The sequence below is a fragment of the Girardinichthys multiradiatus genome, chromosome 11 (genome assembly GCF_021462225.1).
Source record: "Girardinichthys multiradiatus isolate DD_20200921_A chromosome 11, DD_fGirMul_XY1, whole genome shotgun sequence".
NCBI classification, from domain to species: Eukaryota; Metazoa; Chordata; class Actinopteri; order Cyprinodontiformes; family Goodeidae; genus Girardinichthys; species Girardinichthys multiradiatus.
Window position 1 is genome coordinate 2,127,024 of NC_061804.1, and position 21,255 is coordinate 2,148,278.

The 21,255-nt window shown below is 38.0% G+C and overlaps 1 protein-coding gene across 2 annotated transcripts; it reads right to left on the bottom strand.

Moving 5' to 3' along the window:
* Nucleotides 1–1,850: 1,850 nt before the first annotated feature.
* On the bottom strand, nt 1,851–19,311 carry pitx1 (paired-like homeodomain 1). Of its 2 annotated transcripts, XM_047378356.1 has the most exons (5): nt 19,167–19,311; nt 18,383–18,437; nt 8,053–8,202; nt 6,956–7,158; nt 1,851–3,744 (listed from the first exon to the last, which is right to left on the bottom strand). In XM_047378356.1, exons 2-5 carry the CDS (start codon nt 18,426–18,428, stop codon nt 3,196–3,198), a joined length of 948 nt encoding a protein of 315 aa, XP_047234312.1. In that variant the 5' UTR covers nt 18,429–18,437; nt 19,167–19,311; the 3' UTR covers nt 1,851–3,195. The 2 variants fall into 2 exon arrangements, with proteins under 2 accessions (XP_047234312.1, XP_047234313.1); XM_047378357.1 differs by lacking the exon at nt 8,053–8,202.
* Between the last annotated feature and the right edge of the window lie 1,944 nt (nt 19,312–21,255).

Here is a 21,255-nt window from a genome sequence, read left to right on the forward strand (position 1 = left end):
AAAACATCCCATTACCAGGAAAAAGAAATTAAATGAAAGATCCTTCAATATAGCACACCCTTTTGCTGACTGTATGTGAAAATCTATACTGTGGGAGAACAAAAAAGTAAGAAGCAGGAAGTCAACTTATTTTGTGAATATTTAAAACTTGTACGAGATTAGAATTAATTTTAAATAGCCCTTAGGAAAAATAATCGTTTTCTATTTTTCCTTAAGTAACACGGCTTGAACAAATATATAATCCCTACTCCCAATCTATCGTAATTTGGGCAACAATAATGAGAAAGATTTTTTTCCTAGAATTATTAGATAAACCTTTATAAACTTACATGCACAATACTACTTGTCTACTTTTACATGAACATGAAATTTGCTGGCGTCCGATTCCTAATCTATAAGGTCCAATTTGTTGATGAACCCACTGTTGCCAGCAACATGTATGTATGTATATGTGTATGTGTATATATATATATATATATATATATATATACACAGCAACTTTAACTATTCTGTAAACATCTTCCACAGTGTTTAGGAGTGTGTCTATAGTTAGAAAACCAGAATTGCAGCCTCTGCTCTAATTCATCCCAAAGGTGGTCAAGAAGGTTGAGGTCAGGACTCTGTGCAGGTCAGTCAAGATTCTTGTTATTTTTGCAGTTATTTTGTTATTGTGTTTAATCATTAATAAGAAACATATTTTAATGTTTTATTAAGGGCCCTTAAGTGCTGCCTCTGATCCTAATCCCCTTCCTGAAGAGAGCCCTATCAGTCTAAGCACACAATAATCGCTGCAGCGCCTGTGCAGCGGACTAATATCAGTCTAATGGGAAGTAATATAGATATGAGGAATCATGCAGGTGTCAGAAAACAAGATATGACGTTGACTGAATACACTCTGCGCTTCAGGGTGGAAGGAAGCACTGCTTGCTGATGGCAGGAGATAAATTAAAAGTCCTTTTTATTTATTTATGAGAGGTCATAATTATGTTTTATTTACTGATTTGTTAAAAATACACAGTTTGTATCATCCTGCATAAATAAACTGCATAAATGACCGCTAATCCGCGTTGTTTTTTATCCAAATACAGCGGCATGTTTCAACAACAGAAGGCTGCAAACTGCATTTTGGACTAATAGCCACGCATGCATAAGGTGCACTTTTCATCTTAGTTTTTAACTAAAAGTTTTTGCCTTATCTTATTATAATTAAAATCGTATAGGTATAATTTTAGCTCTCAGACCCGACAGTGAGTTGTTCTCGTTAGCCCATGCAGTCTGAGAAAGCACTGGTTGAAGTGTCTGTGTATACATTGATTTCTTTTAAGTAGCTACCTTTAATTTGTACCTATTTTATAGATTTCAAAAAATATTTTTTTGTTATTTGTTACTTTTATTCATTGTCGGTTCCTTTATGTAATAAGTCTGCATAAAAATCAATCAAAACCATATTAGGCCCCGAAATAATATTAATCAAATGACACTTTGGACGTATTAAGGGGTCATTGGTTCATTGAAATATATCAGACCTCAGTCTAGGAAAAACAAAATTATCACTGTAGGGTGCGATGGGAATAAAGTTTGGTTACAGTAACATAATAATTAAAAATACATAATGTCTAAGGGCTATTTATCTAGAATGCGCTCTATATTAAGAGGATCATTAGAAAAAAGTAATACAATAAGCTTTATATTTAGTCTAAAACGATCATGGAGTCTGTTGCATCTCTATAAACAAACGGAAAGCACAGATTAACATCTGTAGCAACAAATTATCATTTCAACCCTGATTGATTAACCTGCTGTTTATTCTAACGAGTCTCGTTAGACAAAAACTCAATTAAAACATATAGTTGAAATAAACCTCTTTTCTTTGGATTTATTCAAACAGACATGTTACATTAAGCACATGAGAACTTTGAATCACTTTTTTATATACAGGTCAGGCTAAATAACTTCTGCACAGTCTTACATTATGGTACAAAGCACGTCAAGTTAAACATATGGTTTTTTTTTTTCTTTCAGCAAAAAATGAGAAGCAATGATGGAGTCAACGAGGTCGGAGGCACCCCGCTGAAAGCACACAACCATTTATAAAATATGTACAATAACGTCAAGATTTCTTCTTTTTTCTCCTTTATGCTTTGGTTTCATTAAGCTTAACTTTATTTATTTATGTGTTTTTTTCTTTTAAATCTTCCCAACTCCACTTTAAAAGCAAGCAAGGGCTGCTGGTCATTTCGCCCGTTTTTTTTACAATGTCGTACTTTTGTAGCTTTGGTCGTTTTGTACCCAATGTTTGGTGGGAAATTGTGAACTGGTGCTGTATAAATTAACTGGTTTGAATTGAATTGCTGGTCATAACACCTCTCTGCCATTTTTTTTTTCTTTTTAGTTCACTTCGTTCTTACCTGAAAACGACCAAAACTGCACAGAGAGCAAAACTACCAGCGCCTCTTAGGGCACCATTTCGTACCTGTCATTTTGAAGGATACAAATTATAGCCACAAGAGGTGCTGGGTATTTCGTTCCTTCACAGTTTCATTATTTCGTGCCGCATTTTTGGGTACGTAATGGAGCCGCAAGGGATGCTGCGCCGTTTCGTAACTACTTTTTGGCTTTTTGACAGTTTTTTGCTATTGATTTCTTTGCCATTTCCCACCTCTATATTATTGATAATTTCCTTGACTTTATCAGGTACGAAATGGAACCGCCTGGTGATACGTTCAGAAACAAAATAAATGAAAACAGGTCGCACAACGTTTTCAAAAAAACAAAACAAAAAAAAAACCTAACTATATTAAATAATGAATGGAATTTGAAGATATCTTTTAAGATTGTTTATCTTCATAATTAAATGGTTTAAGTGCATTGGTACGAAATGGAGCCAAAGACCAGCACAGAAAGCAGTACATGAAAAAGAATCCCAGTTTGTTTCTTATGTTAGACCTGTATATATATTTACATTTAAATATTTACAATGCTGCAATGTAACACCTCTTCATTATTTAAAAAAGATCCAAAAACCTGGATGTTTAAATTGCTCTGCTAGTTCATTGGTAAACATAAAACCCGCATAATTCATTTTTTCTCTTCTATGGAAAAAACGATCGCAAGTGATCCAGTTGAGTTGTCCGTAGCCCGTTCATATATAATAATATCTGGACGCATAACATTCAAGGGCCCCCGTCGGGCCCGTCAGCTGTTGTACTGACAAGCATTGAGGCTGGACCCGGGGCTCTGCAAGCCGCTGTATCCAAACGTGGGGTGCTGTTTGGACTTGAGTCTTAGGGTGGCCAGACTGGAGTTACATGTGTCCCGGTAAACGCTGTACGGCGAGCCGGGAGGGGCGTACGGACACGCCGAGGAGGACATGGCCGAGTTGATGCCGGAGGTACCGATGCCGTTCAGGTTGCTGATGTTGTTGAGGCCCGGGGCCGGCATCCCCGGTACCGCGGAGTGTCCCATGCCGGAGGCCATGGTCATGGAGGAGATGGAGTTGGGCGCCGAGAACATGGACTGCGAGGTGAGCGGGCTCATGGAGTTGAAGAAGGTGAAGTTCTTGGTGGAGAGGGGCGCGGGGGTCAGGCCCTTGTTGGTCCAGTTGTTGTAGGTGTAGGCCGGGTACATGTCGTCGTAGGGCTGCATGAGGCCGCTGAACTGCGGCAGGTAGCTGTTCTTACACAGGTCCATCTGCTGGTTCCGCTCCCGCTTCCTCCACTTGGCCCGGCGGTTTTTGAACCACACCTGCAAGGTACACACGCGTTACAGTGGGAATAAAAAGCAACACGGGTGTGGGAGTGGATGAAGCATTACAAGTGTATCCCTCCTTCTAACAGCTACACTATTCAGTCCGACTCAGCTTATTTATATAGCGCCAAATCAGAACAGATGCTATCTGAGCGCACTTTACAAACATGCCCAGTTCAGATGCGCTTACATATAATCCACATTCAGTCCAGATCAGTTCATATCAATCCAATTATACAGTCCCATTCAGGTCCAATAACATGCATTACAACCCGACCTTAAACAAAGTCAGATGATCATACATTGCTAATTGGTAAAAAAAATGTGCATTACTGCTGGATGACTGAAATCCATGTTTTTCCTCTCAGAAGATGCGCTTAAACACGCTGTTCTAATGCAGAGACAAGCAACTTCGGTTCAGGCAGTGAAAGGAAGATTATTCCTAATTCATTTAGCTTTTCTCATTTGAATGACTACCAAGCATCTTTTAAATAAAAATAAAGAAAATATGAAAAACGATCAACGGGTTATCATTTTCTTTAATTGCAAGTGTGCACTTTAGATAAAAACTAAGCTATGGCGAATTTCTTTTCACTAACCATTTAATAATAATAATAATAATCCAGCTGCTAACGTTTGCATGGATGAAGCTCCTGAGTGGGTATCTTTTTTAGATCAGGCGCAGATTGTGTGTCCGTTACGTCCCTTAGAGCTGTTTTAAACCCCGTGGGGTTGCTCATTCCACGCACTCGCACCTTGACTGTGACTAGCTTATATTTGGAAATTTGCTGACTCATTTAAAACAGCGAAAGAGATTTGTTTTTAGACCACGTTTTCGTTTTGTTATTCTATAAGAATATGGTACTTTTTAAATCTCTGTTTTATTTATTATATTTTTCTTATGTTTTTTCGAATTATAAAGCACTGTTTAACTTTTGTCACCCGTGAAAGATGCCCAGTTTTTCAAAACTAGTTCAACAATTAATAATCAATTAATTAATAAATTAACGCAAACTATAAAGTTGGTCAAACAGAAAGAAAATAAAAAGAAAAAAAAACATATAGGCAATATACCAGAGACCAGAATCTAATTAGAACTCCAGTTGGTTAATATTTCTAGGGCTGAATAAAACACCAACATCCAAAAATCCACATTTCATCTCGCAATCCCAGATTTAATTAAAGCATCAACATCTGTTTAATTTTTTTATAAAAAATAACAAAGCCAGTCTAGACAATTTGAATGATTTATTTGTGCTGCGGATCGTGTCTGAAACGCAACAAATATCCAATAAAATCTATTTTTTGTATTAAATTACACAAAATGATTTTTTAATGATCACATCGAATTCGACTTTCAGGAAAAATAGTTGTCCTGAATTAAATTTAGTTCAGTTAAAATTATAATATATACAATCACAATAAATCGGCTCAGCGAACCTTTAGTCTGCATCTAAAACGGTGTATTTGCAAAGAAAAATGCGCAAAGAATCGGATAATAAACAAGAAGCGCGTTGCTTTGCTCCAAACTGCTGCTTTATGTTTGTTTGCATGCGTTTTTAGCAGGCTCTTACATTTCATCTAAAGTTGACACTGTTTAAAGAATACGCTTTTTAAGTTTTAACAAAAATGATTTAATACCACATTTTGATTAAAAGTAATTTATTCTGAAGGCATCAATAATCTTCCTGCGAAATAAAAGCAGAGTTTGCGCTTCTTGAGGTAAAATGAGCACTGGGTGACTCTGCTGACTTGAATAAAACCAACATGTTTACAGCAGAACAGGAGGGACTGCGGATGAATCAGAAGCGCGACAAAATATGCGCCAGTGTCTGACGGCACTTTGCGAAATCATTTTTAATTCATAGCTAAAACGGTTTAGGAGTGGAGCCGTCAGATGGAGTGGATTTAGATCCGAAACCAGGTCCGCAGAGCCGCGAAGGACAAGAAGGCTGCATTCACAGATAAAAAAAAACCAAATCCTGTTAGAAAACCAAACTAAGCAAACCTCATTGGCTATGCGATTAAAATAAAAATAAATAACATTTTCTTTAACTATATTCAGCCTCTAACCACCTAAAATAATGTAAATAATTCAAAATGTCATGTTTTTACGCATCCACAGAAATATCTAGCTTTTTCTTTTTATTCCTCAGAAAAAAACTGCAGCTCTGACAGAGAGGAATGACTCTAGTTGGCCCCTAGCATTAAAATCCAGCCTAAAAAGTCGTTAGGGGTTTTCCCCTTTTACGCCATTGAAACATTTGTATGCATTTTTATGCAACTTTGGCATAGGGTTAGGCGCCGGTTGCTGTAAATGAAAACCAACTGGGATTGTTTGCTTTTGAAGGCAGGTTTTATTTTGTTAAAACAAGCCAGAACACGCAAATAGCCGTGCGTAAAAACGAGCTAACATATGAAATCAAGGGGCATCTGAACGTCAAACAGAAAATCTTATAATTCAAATATTCCAAAGCTGTAGATTTGCTGACATATACGCTGTCCGGATACAAGGATCCACACTGTAAAAATAATCAAAGGCTAAATAATCCTGTCTCCATAAGCAGCTCTGATGCACCATCACAAAGAGCACATTATCTTCAACAAAGCTTCGTTTTTAATTCTCCTCAGTATGTGTGAACGTAAACATTTGGTTTTATTGTGTCCACAGTTGGTGCATTAAACACGCGTCCTCATGACGCAATATTTAGCTCTGGGTTTTGACAGTCTGGAGTGTCTCTAATTTAAAATCTGCCATCATTACACTTCCAGCTTCTTCTTTAAATCGCATATTTAACGCGTAAACTTTGCACACGAAATTGACTTAGAGTGAGAAGCTGGGTTTTAACGTCAATGAGAACATAAAACTTTCAGGAAAAAGCGGAACAACAAAGCCCTTTAACGTCATAAAGGGTAAAAAAAACTTGAACCGAAATATATATAATGGGATATAAATGTCACTAACGCTGCCACGATCCGAAATAAAAATTCAGACGCCTAAATTTGCCTTAAAAACTCAAAATAAGCAGGTTATATGGCGCTAACGCACATCCAATGGCAGAAACACACAGCCACTAGTTTTGCTTCTGTGATAAAATAAAATACACAATATACTGTTTTAAGAACGTTTAATTTCATAATACATTGATGCGTAAAGATGTTTTCAAAATGGCTCCGCTTTTACGCACAGCCCCCTCAGGCCTCTTACCCGCACTCTGGCCTCGGTCAGGTTGGTCCACACGGCGATCTCCTCCCTGGTGCTCATGTCCGGGTAGCGGTTCCTCTGGAAGGTGGCCTCCAGCTCCTGCAGCTGCTGGCTGGTGAAGTGAGTCCGCTGCCGCCGCTGCTTCTTCTTCTTGGGGTCCTCCGCGCACCCGTCATCGCTCCTGTGCTCAGCGCTCCGCTCCTTTTCTGCGGGAAACAAAACAAAAACAGAAACCGTGAACTGCGGCGCAGATTGGATCCCGTTCATGCAACTGATGCGATCTGAGCTGGTTCTGTCAGAGTGAAAGATTTTTCGCAGGGACGTTTCGTGAGTTGCAAAACAGCAAAGGGTTTTGAGGAGCGGGGAGAGTGAACCTTTTATAAATATCTTCATCAGAGGATCGAAGGTTTACAACTAAAGATTTGCACATGTCTGCCATTTACAACTGACTCGGTTCTTATGAAATCTTTACCACGAGATCAGGCCACTCAAATCTTCCAGCTGATAACATGTTTGAAACAGAGAGGGGCTTCACATGCAAAGGTCAGCCAGTCACAAACAGGGAATCGCCTCAAAAGTGGATCCAAAAGTTTAAGAAAAAAACATAATTTTTACTTTAACTCTATGACTCATCTAATAAAACAGACAAATGAACGTTTTCTTCGTCGGAGACGTGGAAGAAAAACAAGCCTTTTGTGTTGTGTTTATTAGAGACCTTTTGGCTTCTGGTTTAGATTGATGGAGGGGCCCCCGGAATTTAGAGTTTGTTTAATACGCTCACTGACTGGAGGCCAGACTGTTCCGCAAATTTTTCCGTGACACAGTCCGGGATCCTGCCAAGTGATTGGTTCAGTCAGCGGCAGGAACAAAAAAAATAAATGGGTGTAACTGCACCAAAACGGAACCCTCTCTGCTTGTGCTCAGAGGACACCAAATTAGTGTTCCGCTGAAGGTTTAGGTGCATTTTACGCATGCACACACAAATTACTACTGCATTTTCTGCAGCATTCATATGCAAAGAATGCCAGTCTGCAAATATATACTTTATAAGGATTCATAAGACAAATTAGAGTAGCTGAAAGCCATTTGGTTGTATCTACCTGCCAGCTCTGCGTCTGAGGACTCGCTGCTTGAGTTCTCTAAAGTTTCCCGGCTGCCCTCAGAAGGTCTCTGTAAATGAAACGCGGCGGCCACGTCACGGGGCGGCGCGGCTCTCACTGCCTCCGAGATTCTGTCCAAATTCATGCCACCTTAAAGAGAAGGATGCGTGAAAATGAGAAACTGGGTAAGTCCTGCTCTGCAGCAGCTACGTGACCGAAGATCCACCCGCTGGGAGGAACACAGCGCGACATGAGCGGCCGAAACACACAGTGAGGAATTCCACGAGAGGTTCAGTTTTTTCCTCAGAAAAGAACAAAGTTTATATAATTAAAAAAAAAAGTCACTCGTCCCTTTTTTTGGAGCAATGACTGCTAGGTGCGCCCTCCGCTCCACGGAAAAACTTCTGCGCGCTCTGACCGAGAGGAAGCTCCGACACTCACACAACAGATCCACCCATCTCCTGCACAAAACCTCCCCACGATGAATAGTCCAACCCACAACCTGCGCGCAGCCAGATAACATCTACCCAGACAAGACAGTTTGACGTCAAATTAAATTAAATGAATGCCCTGCTAATTTGAGAGTCATTTTTGCTCGCCCGGAAATGAACGTAAATATTGGTAGCAGATTTCCTTTGTTTGTATTTTATGACTATTATTTCTATTATTTGCAATGTTCTAAGGTGCGCTTTATGGATCTCTTTTACAGGCGTGGCCACGTGGTTAGGTGGGCACTGATAATCCTTGTGCAATAAAACAAAATGAAATAATCGGATTTATATGAATGGGTATTTTATAAATGACACCAAATATACGCATATAATAAATGAATTCATGTTGCAACTTGTTGCTTCTCATTTCTTAAATTCATAAATATTTTTTCAGTTTCCCTCTCGGTCTCGCCACTGATCCATAAAACTTCCCTGGTAAGTAATCGGAAGCGCGCGTTTCAAACCGTTTTTGTGCGCGTTAAATTCATATTTGGGTGCGTTCCTTTACAAATTTTACACGCACATTTGTATAATATCTCGGATATGTGCTGAGCTGAATAAACATTTGTCCTCCACCACCACAGGCCTGCCCTGTTACTGTTCCCTCTGTGAGAAAAGCGCACGATGATGTGGAGTTTATTGTGTCCTATGAATGATGAGCGCTGCGCTTTGACAGGAGCTGCCCTCAGCGCACTGATTCACTGTCAGAGATGATGAATGGAACATTAGATCTCACTCTACTGCTGAAGGGCTGTGAACAGTGTCACAGATGAGAGGACACCATATTGTTTTTGACAGCTGTTGATTGTCTAAACAACTAATTTACGATCGGATTTAGCAAAAACTCATCCACATGAACTCCAACTTTACGCGCTATAATGTGAAATACTCCCTTCCACTCGCAGTATGACTAATGAACCGCTAAAAGGTTGCGCTTGGATGAAGCTACTGAGGGTGGCACATTTGACCTCAGTCCGTCTTGTTGGCGCTGATGCACACAAAACAGCCTGGAGTGATGTGGTGCAGGCCAGATCCATTTTACTGGTGCTCTCCCCTTGGATATATCTTCTCTGACCCAGTAAAATTAAGGAGCAGCAGCTAAACAGCAAAGCGCGTAAAGATCCACATTTAAACATTTTACACGCCCATACTTAGAAGTCATGAAGTAGCGAAAATTAGAATTTCATCTCTGAATGGAGATCGGATTTTACAAAAATCATCATGTTGTACTGGAAAAGACTTAGAGCCATTTATTAAGGCAGCTAATGCATTTGGAAAGCATGTAACATTTATTTTCCGTGTGGAGCCTATAGACCATGCCCATTTCGAAGAGTGGATTTTAATATATATATTCTATCCTAATATATAATGTATATACCCTGAAGCTTTTCCTTAACAGTTCTTTGTCATATTCAAGCTCTGGATTGTTTGAGGGCTGCAGCAGAATTTGATCTTGGGCCCCATTTCCAGTTAAATCCATCACCCAACAGCCATCATACCTGCAGTAACAAACCTTTTAAATTGTCCAAACTGGTTTGCATGAAATTGTCTATTGTCTACTGGTTGAGATATTATTTATTAAATAAAAAACTCGTGAAGACAAGGCTTTTTCTTCGACTCATTTCATTTGGCGGTCATGTCTGCGGTGCGTCGTTTAAAAGCAGACTGAGTAGAGTCAGGAAGTAAGGGGACAACAAAACTAGTCGATTTTACAAGCACATGTGGACAATTGTAATTTAGTAATTGATTAGTCTGCAATCACATTGTGGATGAGATCTGACTCTAGACCAGACGGGAGAAACAGAAATGATGACAGTAGAGTGACATTAAATCGTGAGCTTCAAACTGTGTATAAATAAAATGAGCCGTTTTACATCCATAAACCTTTGAGATGACTTTACAATTCTGCTCATTCTTGATAAACTGATACAAAGTCTTTAGAGCTACTTTCTGTGTGATAAGTCAAGTGCTCTTGGGGGCCCCCTGGTGGCATGGAGGTCCTAAGCAGCAGCTCTTGTATGCCTTTGGTCTACCTACTTTAACGAATCATAAAATCTCAAAAAATATCCTCTTTCAGAAGAATGCAATAGGTTGGTGTAGTTTTTCTTTACTTCTGCAGTTCAGCTGATTGTGTCATATAAAAAGGTGGAGTAAAAAAAGAAGCTAGCTATTTCTAATACGTAGCTGTTCTGCAACAAAATATTTTACTCTGAAACAGTTCTTCACGACAACGTTGATTTACATTTAACATGTTAAAAATCATAAATGGTGAGTTTTGTTTTGTGCAATCTCCACTAATGCATCAAAGATAAAAGCTGTAGCTATAATGTACATCTGTGAAACCCAACTTGGTGACAGTTCTAGTGCTCTTGGGGGCCCCCTGTTGGTGTGTAGGCCTGAAGCAGCTGCTTAGTTCACCTATTCATGGGGTTGGCTGATAAGAAAAGACCCCATATTTATTTCCTTGTCCACTTCAAGCAAAATACATTTTTTTTATACATATGTATATATATAAACAACTTTTTAAACTTTTTCCTTTCATTGTTTTTTTTGTTTAGTTATTGTCTTGCTGGTCTGGGAACAGTTTCACTGAATGGACCTCTAGATATCTAAAACACATGAAATTGTAGGTGAAATGTTAAAGGTGAAAAGACATTTACTGATGTCCAAATGTGATCAAAATCAAGCATGACTTTCATCTTTGGCTGAATTTAGATGGGAGCAATGGCTGAAAAAGTCTGATTTTCAAATTTCTTTTTCTGATCTAAATAAGGAAAATAAAACCAAAACAAAAACACAGATGTGTAGTGTTTGAAGGGCCCTCTAGAGTCTGTATGTGTTTAAAATGCAACACCAGGAGGTTTACAGAGTTGTATTGGCTGACACATTTAGTGAAAATTCTCCCTTTTCATGTATAAAGTGAGTTTTTTGGTGCTTAATTTGTGTTGCAAAGAGCAACTCATCTTTATGTGCAGTTTCAGACTGCACATAGTTTCAGATTGATGCCACTTTATTGTTTGGCTCATTTTCAGATAGTGGTTTCAGAAAATGTGGCTTTATGGTGTGACTTTTATTTGCATTTGCCATTTAGATCAACACTGAAAATCGTATGACTGCAGTGCCACACAGCGAACTTTTCTCTGCAGAACAACCATGTTTTGTGTGCAGAACTGCAGAGCTTTTGGCCAGATGGTTTGGGCTCTCAAATGGTGCTGGAATGGACTCAATCATGCTGCAGCTGCAGAAGAAATATTCAGGTTTCCATAATTTCTGTCAGTTTGTTTAGTGCACCAGTTTGACTTTAGGTAGAGCCAGCCTGAGCCATAGGTGATGTAAGCCTCTGCCCAGAGTCTCCAGGCCAACAGGGGCCCCCCAGGAGCCCTTGAATTTTCAAACAGTATCTCAGGATTTTTGTTGTTGTTGTTGTTGTTGTTTGTAGTCAAATCTGACCTTGAACTATTTTTGAAAATGCTGATTTGAAAAAAAAAAAATCCTTAATAATTAACATCAAATACCATAAGATAAAATCTAAAAGCTTTCACAATGTTTAAACAAACCAAATCAATTCTGACAGTTATGTTACTAGAGTTATAATTTAATGTTGCTGCTTTAGTTTATTAATTTCTGTTGCTCGTATCTGAGCTGTGGTACAGTTACAGCACACTGTTACTGTACGTAAAGAGTAAGATAGATAGATAGATAGATAGATAGATAGATAGATAGATAGATAGATAGATAGATAGATAGATAGATAGATAGATAGATAGATAGATAGATAGATAGATAGATAGATAGATAGATAGAAGATAGATAGATAGATAGATAGATAGATAGATAGATAGATAGATAGATAGATAGATAGATAGATAGATAGATAGATAGATAGATAGATAGATAGATAGACAGACAGACAGACAGACAGACAGATAGACAGACAGAGACAGATAGATAGATAGATAGATAGATAGATAGATAGATAGATAGATAGATAGATAGATAGATAGATAGATAGATAGATAGATAGATAGATAGATAGATAGATAGATAGATAGATAGATAGATAGATAGATAGATAGATAGATAGATAGATAGATAGATAGATGACTTAGAGGCACTCCCAAATTAAATTCTGCTCAGGCCGTCTGTCAGGCTCTGATATGAAACGCTTATTTATTATCAATCCAACTTTGTGAAAACTTAAATGAGTTTTATCTAATATAAACCACCATGAGGATCACTTTATGTTTTTATATCTAGGCATGTTTTGTTCTGTTTGGTTATGATCCTGCTGACTTTTGTGCGCGCCTGTGTAGCTTAAATGCGTGTGTATATCTGTTCCAGTTATACACACGCCATGCATGCGACAAACGGCAGAGCTACTCCTAAAAAAACTTCTTGCAGGTTGATTATATAACGTATTGGTCCTACATGTATGAGATTAATTAGTCCTCTGACTCTCTTGCATGTCGGCCTGCGTGTGATCCACATGCGTCTGAAAGCTGGGGAGTCACCGGCGCCAGTCTGCAGCTTCCCTGGCCTTTGTATGACAGAGACTTCTGACATAGGATCCCCGTCCAACCGGAAAACACACCCGAAGGGGCCGAACACAATTACACAAGATTTCAACAACCGCTTGCCTTTTTACCCCAGGCTTTCACCTCCTCCCTGCGCGGAGCGTGTTTCATTGACAGGGAGCTCATATGTGCGACCTGCGCAGGCCTGCCAAAGGAATCGATTTCATAAAACGAAATACAATTTGTTACATAAACCAGAATCACTAGTTTGCGATGGTTAAAGGAGAGATTTTGTTGTCAGCATGTTATAATGGCGCTACTGTCCCTTTAACCACAAACCGTAATCCTCCACGCACAACGAGAGCTTTTAACCCGGTGCAAAAAATGGATTTCTGGCAAGATTTGGTTCAGAAAACAATTAAAAAACCAAAACACTGGAGCAAGAAACCAAAAAGTTCAAATAAATGAATACACGCATTAATATAAATTACTTATTGTTAAAATAAGAGAAGATGCTGCACGCTATGGAGGACCAATCCTGCCTTAAAGAAAATAAAAAATAAATGCAGAAATAAATAAATCACTCAATAAAATAATTACTAGGCCAAAAGGTAGCTAGAAATATAAATGCCATGAAATGCAACAAAATAATAAAATGAAGAGATGCTTTTATTTAGAAAACATGTCAGTAACCGTGACTTCCTCTTAGTACTTCGGCAAACTGAAGTATTCTCTCAGTAGCTACGTTTACATGGACATAAGTAATCGGAATAAACGGCCGATCAGACTAAAAACGTGTCATGTAAACATTTCAGTCAGAATATTCTGATCGAATTAGGCAGGATCCGAATGATATTGTAAACCGACTGAGAGGGGTGGTTCATGCCGATTGACAATCTGATCGATATGCATGTGAAGGCCTGACAGGATCGCTTTATTCTGAATGAGGCAAGCTGACCCGAGTGCACATGTGTGCCCCACGTTCCCCTCACTGTTTTCTGGTCTTTGGTGGAGGAAGGGCCACCAGCGCTAAATTTTAAGGCATCACATGAACTTTGAAGGATGCCTATTTTATTTCACTCTCTCATCTTGTAATGCAGATAGACCAGTAGCATGTGTTGCTGAGCCCGTAGTTTAGTAAGTGAGTTCAGTAACGTCTCAACCGTGATTAGAACCTGGTGTGATTCCCTCCTGAGCACTCAGAAGACAAGCGAAGTGCTGCACTACTGCTCTGTTTGCTATTTTTTGTTGTTCAGCAAAGACGGTAATACTTCGTCTTCTGTTTTTTTAGGGAAATTTGATAACTCTGCACATTTCAGTGGTTCGATTCTGAATAAAGCCATGTGCATATAAACGCACATCATGAACGGACTGATTGATTGCGTGACCATATAAATTTGTGCAATCCTATTATTTTTTTGTTTTTAGTTCGAATACATTTCAGTCCGATTGTGAAATTTTGTGCATGTAAACATAGCTAGTTAGAGCCAGCAGGATACTGTTGACTCTAACAGCGCTATCTACAGGGGTATATTAGAGGGGGAAATATATCAGTGCCTAAGAAATAAAAAGACAGTAAAATAATTTGAAAAATAATATTTGTTGAGGAAAAAACACGTTTTAAATATATTTGAGTGGTAATAAATTTGAAATAAATAAAAGGGGTACGAAAAAAAGAGCGATAAATTCACTTGTATTACATAAACAAGGGAAAATATAGATTTCAAGAAAAAATATATGATTGGAAATTAGTAGTTTAAATAAAAATAGTTGATTAAAATAGAAATATATATATATTTATATCTGATAAACTGATAAATTATTGATTAAATCTCTTCTTTTTATTATTTTGTTGCATTTAATGGCAAATTAATTTATATTTCTAGCTACTTTTTGGCCCAGTAATTATTTTATTGAGTCATTTATTTATTTCTGCATTTCTTTATTTATGGCAGGATTGGCCCTCCATAGAATCCCCCAGATAGCAAATCTACTCATTTTATAAAGTAGCTCACTGCTCAGTGAACAAAAAAATCCCAATAAACCCAGTGACTTTCTAGATATCCACTGGAGTATTATGGGATTTACAGCCACCCTGGAGCTCTTGTGATTTCCACCTTTCCTCTGCGGGCTGATAGATGGGGGTAATCTAAATACACGGAGCCTCCTCGACTCAGTCTCCATCCCGGCCCGTGTCCTTCTCCTCCACTTTTGCATGTGATGGATGAGTTCAAAAGCCTTTCCATCCGGCAGGACAGGTTAAAGGTCCAGTGGCAGCGCAAACACTCATACTTTTTTCTCTCTCCTCTCTGTAATGTACAAATAAACTGGGCGAGTGCCATTAATCACAAAGCAAACACACGGGGAGAATTAAAAGTACAGTCTTTGCTGTGTTTTTCTGTCTGCGCCTGCAGCAGAGCTGACCAGTGGGCCGAAACAAACAAAGCAAGCGGAGGAAATTCAAAAGGAGAACAGCAGCGGGGATGTAACTGGACACGGCGAGTAACTGGAGAAGGACAGAGCCGATTATTGCCTTGGTGATGGTTTCCCTGCGTAGGCCAAGGCCTGTTTGACCTGGACTTTGACATCCTACAGAAAAATCCAAACAGTGCTTAAGAACAGCCTCCAATGGGCATCAAAACCCTAAAGACACCGATTTCTTGTTGAACTGATTTAACTCTGATAATCATCTCAGTAAAACATAAAAATATCCACTCCAACCAAGGATGGCCCGAGCAAAGTAAGCAGCTGCCTAGGTTTCCCAAGCCAACTGGGGGTCCCCAAGAAAGCCCAAATTCTCTCAGATCTTCATCTTTAAAATCAACCTAATCAAGCCTACTTTAACATTCAGCTATTCATTTTCTGAAGAGCAGTAGTAGTTTTAAACAATACATTTTATGGTGAGAGATTCACATGTGTATGTCAGTGCCTCAGTGCACTTTTCTCTGCAGAACTGCCATGTTTTTGCAGAAATAACACAATTTACTTTTGTTTACTGCACCTGTCCTGTTTGAATTTAGGCAGAGCCGGTTGGAGGCATAAAGGAAGTAAGAAGCTGCTTAGAGAAAGATATCAGAACTTGATATTTGAAAGTTAAAGTTAATCAAGAATTAACTTACTATAAAATTTGCTAATTAATTTTCTGAATGAAAATGTAAACATATTTTAAACTTTAAATGTTTATATTAATAGTTTTATGGATGTGCCAGAAGATAGGAACCAGTGTTTAACTTTTATTACATTTAACTCTTACATCAACACTGGAAACAACAGATGCATGTTTTCTCAGGGATTCTGGACATGTTTGCATTATGCATGGCCATGATTTGTGTGCAGAACGACATAACGTTACCCCAATTTTCTGTGCAGGACTAAAGTAAAACATGCAGCAACGTCAGAAAAGATATTACATGATTTTAATTTCTTCACTTGTTTGATGTATCTGTTCAACTGCAGGCAGAACCAGAGGTGTAAGCCACCTAAGGCTGTGCTTTGGTTGCCCCAGGCCAGCAGGGGCCCCCAAGACAGCCTACGTTTTATCATAGAGACATTTCTATGCTTTATCTTTAAGTTTATCAAGAAGGACCTTATTTATGATTCTGCCCCCAATCTTTTAAATAAGAAAATAAGGTAATTTAGGATCCTTTTAATATAAATGTAATTTTCTTTTAGGATGTAAATGAAAAAGCACACCTCCAATGATAACTGTTCTCATCAGAGGAAAAGTTATTATAGCTTGACAGTTATTTTAAAAGTCCTAAGTTAATTCTATTTTTTTTGTTTAATAATTATTGCAGCTTGCTAGAACTGCAACAGTTTGCACAAAAATCTCTCCTGGTTATTATAATCTTTACCTTTTAGTCTTGGCCTCCCCAAAAGAGAGAGACAACTCTATCTGCACAGTTTCTTTACAGATGTCCCCTTCTTACCCCCTTTTCTCCCAGCTGCTGTATTCATGTGAAGAGACTGATCACATCATAGTATTCACTGATTAAAACCCGAATGATCTCGTTTGCACAATTAACGAGAGATGCTTGTGAAGCTGTGGTGGTAAAAGGACTCCATACAACCTTGTGGCGTCACTGGCAGCAAACCACCTTGAAACAAACTTATATTTAAAATCCATGTTTTTTGCTTTTGCTATGAATATAAAGATGGAAACATTTCAGAAATATACAATTGTGTTATTTGCAAGTATTTAAATTTAAAACAAAATTAAAATCGATATTATCTATGTGGGTTCTGCTCCTTTCGCATATTTCGCCATTTTGTGCCTTTGTATGTGGCTGTTTCGTACCCTGCTTTTTCGGCTAGAAATAAAACCATGTGCCATAGGACGTTTCGTATCATTATTAGTAATTTTCTATATTTTGCTTGTAGTCTACTGTAAAGAAATGGCAGGAGGTCGTTATAGTTATTTTTGGTTTTATCAAGCTTCCATAACATGTTTCACAAGAGTCAGCAGCTCCAAATGGTGCACAGGACCAAAATAAATTGAAACCGGTTATTATAGACATTTTTCAGAGCTTAATATACAATTAAATTACGTAAAATTTCAGGTAGGATTTGTTATTTTTACTAATTACTTATCTCCACAATTCATTAAAAATGTTTAGCTGCAACCGATATAAACTGATATGCAATTGTTTTGACTTATGGATATAAAATGGAAGCAGGAAGGAAGGAAACGGCAATGCGTGGGTACCAAATGCGGGTACTACTGCGTGGCGACTCGGAACCGTCCTTATAGGCGCAAATAAATGCCTAAATCCGGCATACCGAGCAGAAGAATTGCAAACTCAATCAAAATCCTGCATATTTTTTATTTAAAACCAGAAGGTGTGCTGCTTATTTGAGCAAAAAGATGTTGCAATTATGATAAAAAGAATCAAAATCAAAGAGACAAATAAAGCTAAATCTAAAGCAGAAATTAAACCCTCTCTCTTTAGAAGGTGTGTTTTCTTTAAGTTAAATATGATACAGATTGTTAAAGAAATTTAAAGTAAATAAACTCAGCTTGCATTCATCACATTGCAGGATGAAATGATGCCCTTCTTCATTTGATTTCCGCGCTAGTTTATTTGCACAGGACCATCTGATAATGCTGCATATCTGCGTGTATTTCTGACCACAGCACCGACTCGAAACATTCACTGCGGCAGCAAAATATCACAACATAAATTTGTTTTAAGGAAGAAAATAGGATTTGTTTGTAACTCTGCTCCAACATCAATATCTCTTCAGCGCTGGAGGGTTAAATATGAAGATTGCATTAAAAAAAATGTCTCCAAATGTAAATGTTTAACTGCAGAGGATAATCCATACCTGGGTCCCCACAGGATATTACATTCTTCGACAGATTCAGCTCCATTCCAGATGCCTGAAAGACAGAACGAAATGAGCAGAGCTAAAAAACAACCAAACACAAGAATTATATTTTCATTTTGTTCGTACACTTGTTTTTAATTTTCAGGTCCAAAGAATAAATCCAGTTTATTACATGTATTCGCCCTAAACTCGAAACCTGTTTGAAGTGAATCTGTTTTAAAGTAAATTTTAAACAGCAATTTGGACTGAATAGGGTGCAAACAAACTGCAGGGTAAATAAATGACATTTACTGAGCAGCAGCTCTGTATCAAACGGCCACACAATGAATGTCTTTCCATAATTTATCCAGCCCTGATGTCTTGGGCCCACACTAACATGTTTACTTTTTGCCCAGACGCTAAATACACACTTTCTCTCTCTCTCACACACAGAGCTCCTCTTATCTGCAGGAATCTGCTCGCTGCTTTTATGTTCTCAGTAAATCTTTACTCACCGGACCTCTGTCCGTTCAGACCGAGCAGACTTGACTACACAACGTTTTTTTTTTTTAACCCAGATTTTCCCTTGAATCTCTCAAGTTTAACTATAAAATCATATATTTTTGATTTTATGTCCAATTAAACACCAACAAACACAGTTTCATTAGGACATTATTTGTTTGAAATCATTTTCCGCTCATATTCCCATCATCGGACGCTTATAAAACCCCTAAAACCAACTGTCAGCTATTGTGAGTTTAAATATGCTGATCTTGCAAGATAAGACGGCTGCTGTACTCACCAGTTGGTTCCCAGTAGAAGACAGAAACAAAGAGGAGAAAAAGCCTCACGGTGTCCCATGCAGGTGTTGAATAAATCCAATATAGCGTGGTCTGTGCGTAAGACGCTGCGTCCACGGTAACCGCCGCTGTGGTATTCTCCGCGGAGCGCTGCCTTGGTTTTCTCCTCCGGCGCTCTGCTGCACGCCTCGCCATGACGTCACGACGCCCCCACCCTTACCCCGCTGCCTCCCACCCGGTCACCGTCTTCATCCTCCCGCATCTTCTTCACTCTCTTAAACAACCTTTTTTTTTAAAAGGACATTGGATTTCAGTTTTACTTATCCAACGTTTTCTTCCTGAGCTGTTTGTTCTAACTCAGTCTCGCATAAATTTGACGTTTCTTTTATTTCCTAGATGTAACAACACAACATCAGGCTTTTGATACTACAAAAAATGCGAATAAATTGATAGCAATAATAATAAAAAAGTGAGTTTACATGTTTTTTTTCGCACACAACTCATTTACTGTATAAATATTTCATTTAATTTTATTCTGAATAAACAATCGGGGTCCTGAAAATATCTTGTATTTTATTTATTTATATTATTTATCGTTATTTTTCTAATTGTATTCGTCATACTAATTTGTTATTTTTTTACTTTAATGGCCCATGTTTCTGATACTTTAGGCCAATATTAATGTTTTTATTATATTTAAAGCATATTTATTTCCCACTTTATTTTGTTTACATCCTCTGATAGACTTGTGTTACATTTTGCATTTTTTGTCCTCGTTTTTAAATTGATTAATGAATTTATTATACATTTATTTGCCCGTTTATTTTGTTCCTCATATAGCGCCTTAGTGGTGCTCCGATTCATGTTTGACGTTTTTTATTTATTTCTCAAATATTATAAAAGAAATCTAAGTAAACAAACTTTGACAAATGTTATATTTTAATATAGCAAAAAGCACGATTAAAATGCTTTGGTCAAACAATGTTTCACGTCAACAATCCGGCGTATTTAAGGAAATTAGAATCTAAATTAAGCTACAATGTTTTGTGTGTTTTTGCTATTTAATCGAAATATAAACATAACTCTGATTATTGTTGGTAAAGTCATTGAAAGTAGTTTTTCTCCGCTTTACAATTAGGAGTTTAACGTGCAGATTAAACAAAAACACAGTTTGGTTTTAGAAATAAAAACCAGTTTTGTGCTCAAATCCTGTAAATTTATATCTGACCTGTTTAGCAATCTTTTAAAAATAATCTGATGAATAATGGGGAAATAATTAGGTTAATGTGTTTTTAGAAATGGTTTAGGACAAAAGGGGGGCTTTCTGTGAGCGAGCTGCCGCAGAAACAGAAAGAAACCCGGGTAATCTGAGGCGATAGAAGCCGTTTTTAGAAAAGGAAAATGAAGGGATGATTTAGATCAGGTGATGGACAGATTAAAGCCTAAAAGGTAAAGGAAGTCGGCCACAGAAAGCCGAGATTTTGCCATTTACTGTGATTAGTCCATTCATTAAGACCTTTAATCCAAATAAAATTTTACATCTATAGAATTATTTATCTTTATTGTAAAACTGAAAAGCTGAAGTTATATTTTAGATAGAAGTTTGGTGCCAGTTGTTTTTGGCTCACAAACTGCGCTGTAAGGGAGTCTGCTTGTGCCGCAAAGGGACCTTTCCAGATTTCGTGTGTGCACCCAGCTCCCTTTGGCCTTAAGACATCAGAGAAAGTGTGAAAATTGTCCCTTCTGCTTTCCTTTAGAACCGAGCCAAGAACAGCGCACAAAGCAGAGCGGGGCTCCGAGAAAGAGGAGGATTAAAGGAGAGCTGCTGGGCCTCCCTCTGAACTCCGTGTTCATGAACCCAGGGCTCTCACTTCTTCTCACGTCAGTTGATTATCTAACACCAGGTCATCCACACTTTACAAGTCCATTATTCTATATAGAGGTGAGAGAATTTAGACTGTTTTTTGGGGGGGGATTCTAACCACATAAATTGCTTCAGATTTGTTAAAATGAAACTAATTTTGCATAAACTACCAAAAAAGACCAATTAGCTTATAAATTCATCAAGGTCTGCACCTTTTCTCCTTGACT

Excerpts from the sequence above, each read along its gene's own strand:
- pitx1 (XM_047378356.1), bottom strand. The coding sequence starts at position 18,428 with ATGGAGCTGAATCTGTCGAAGAATGTAATATCCTGTGGGGACCCAG. Across the intron at positions 8,203-18,382 it reads AATATCCTGTGGGGACCCAG|GTGGCATGAATTTGGACAGA; the intron begins GTATGGATTATC and ends CTTCTCTTTAAG. Across the intron at positions 7,159-8,052 it reads CTCAGACGCAGAGCTGGCAG|AAAAGGAGCGGAGCGCTGAG; the intron begins GTAGATACAACC and ends TGTTTCCCGCAG.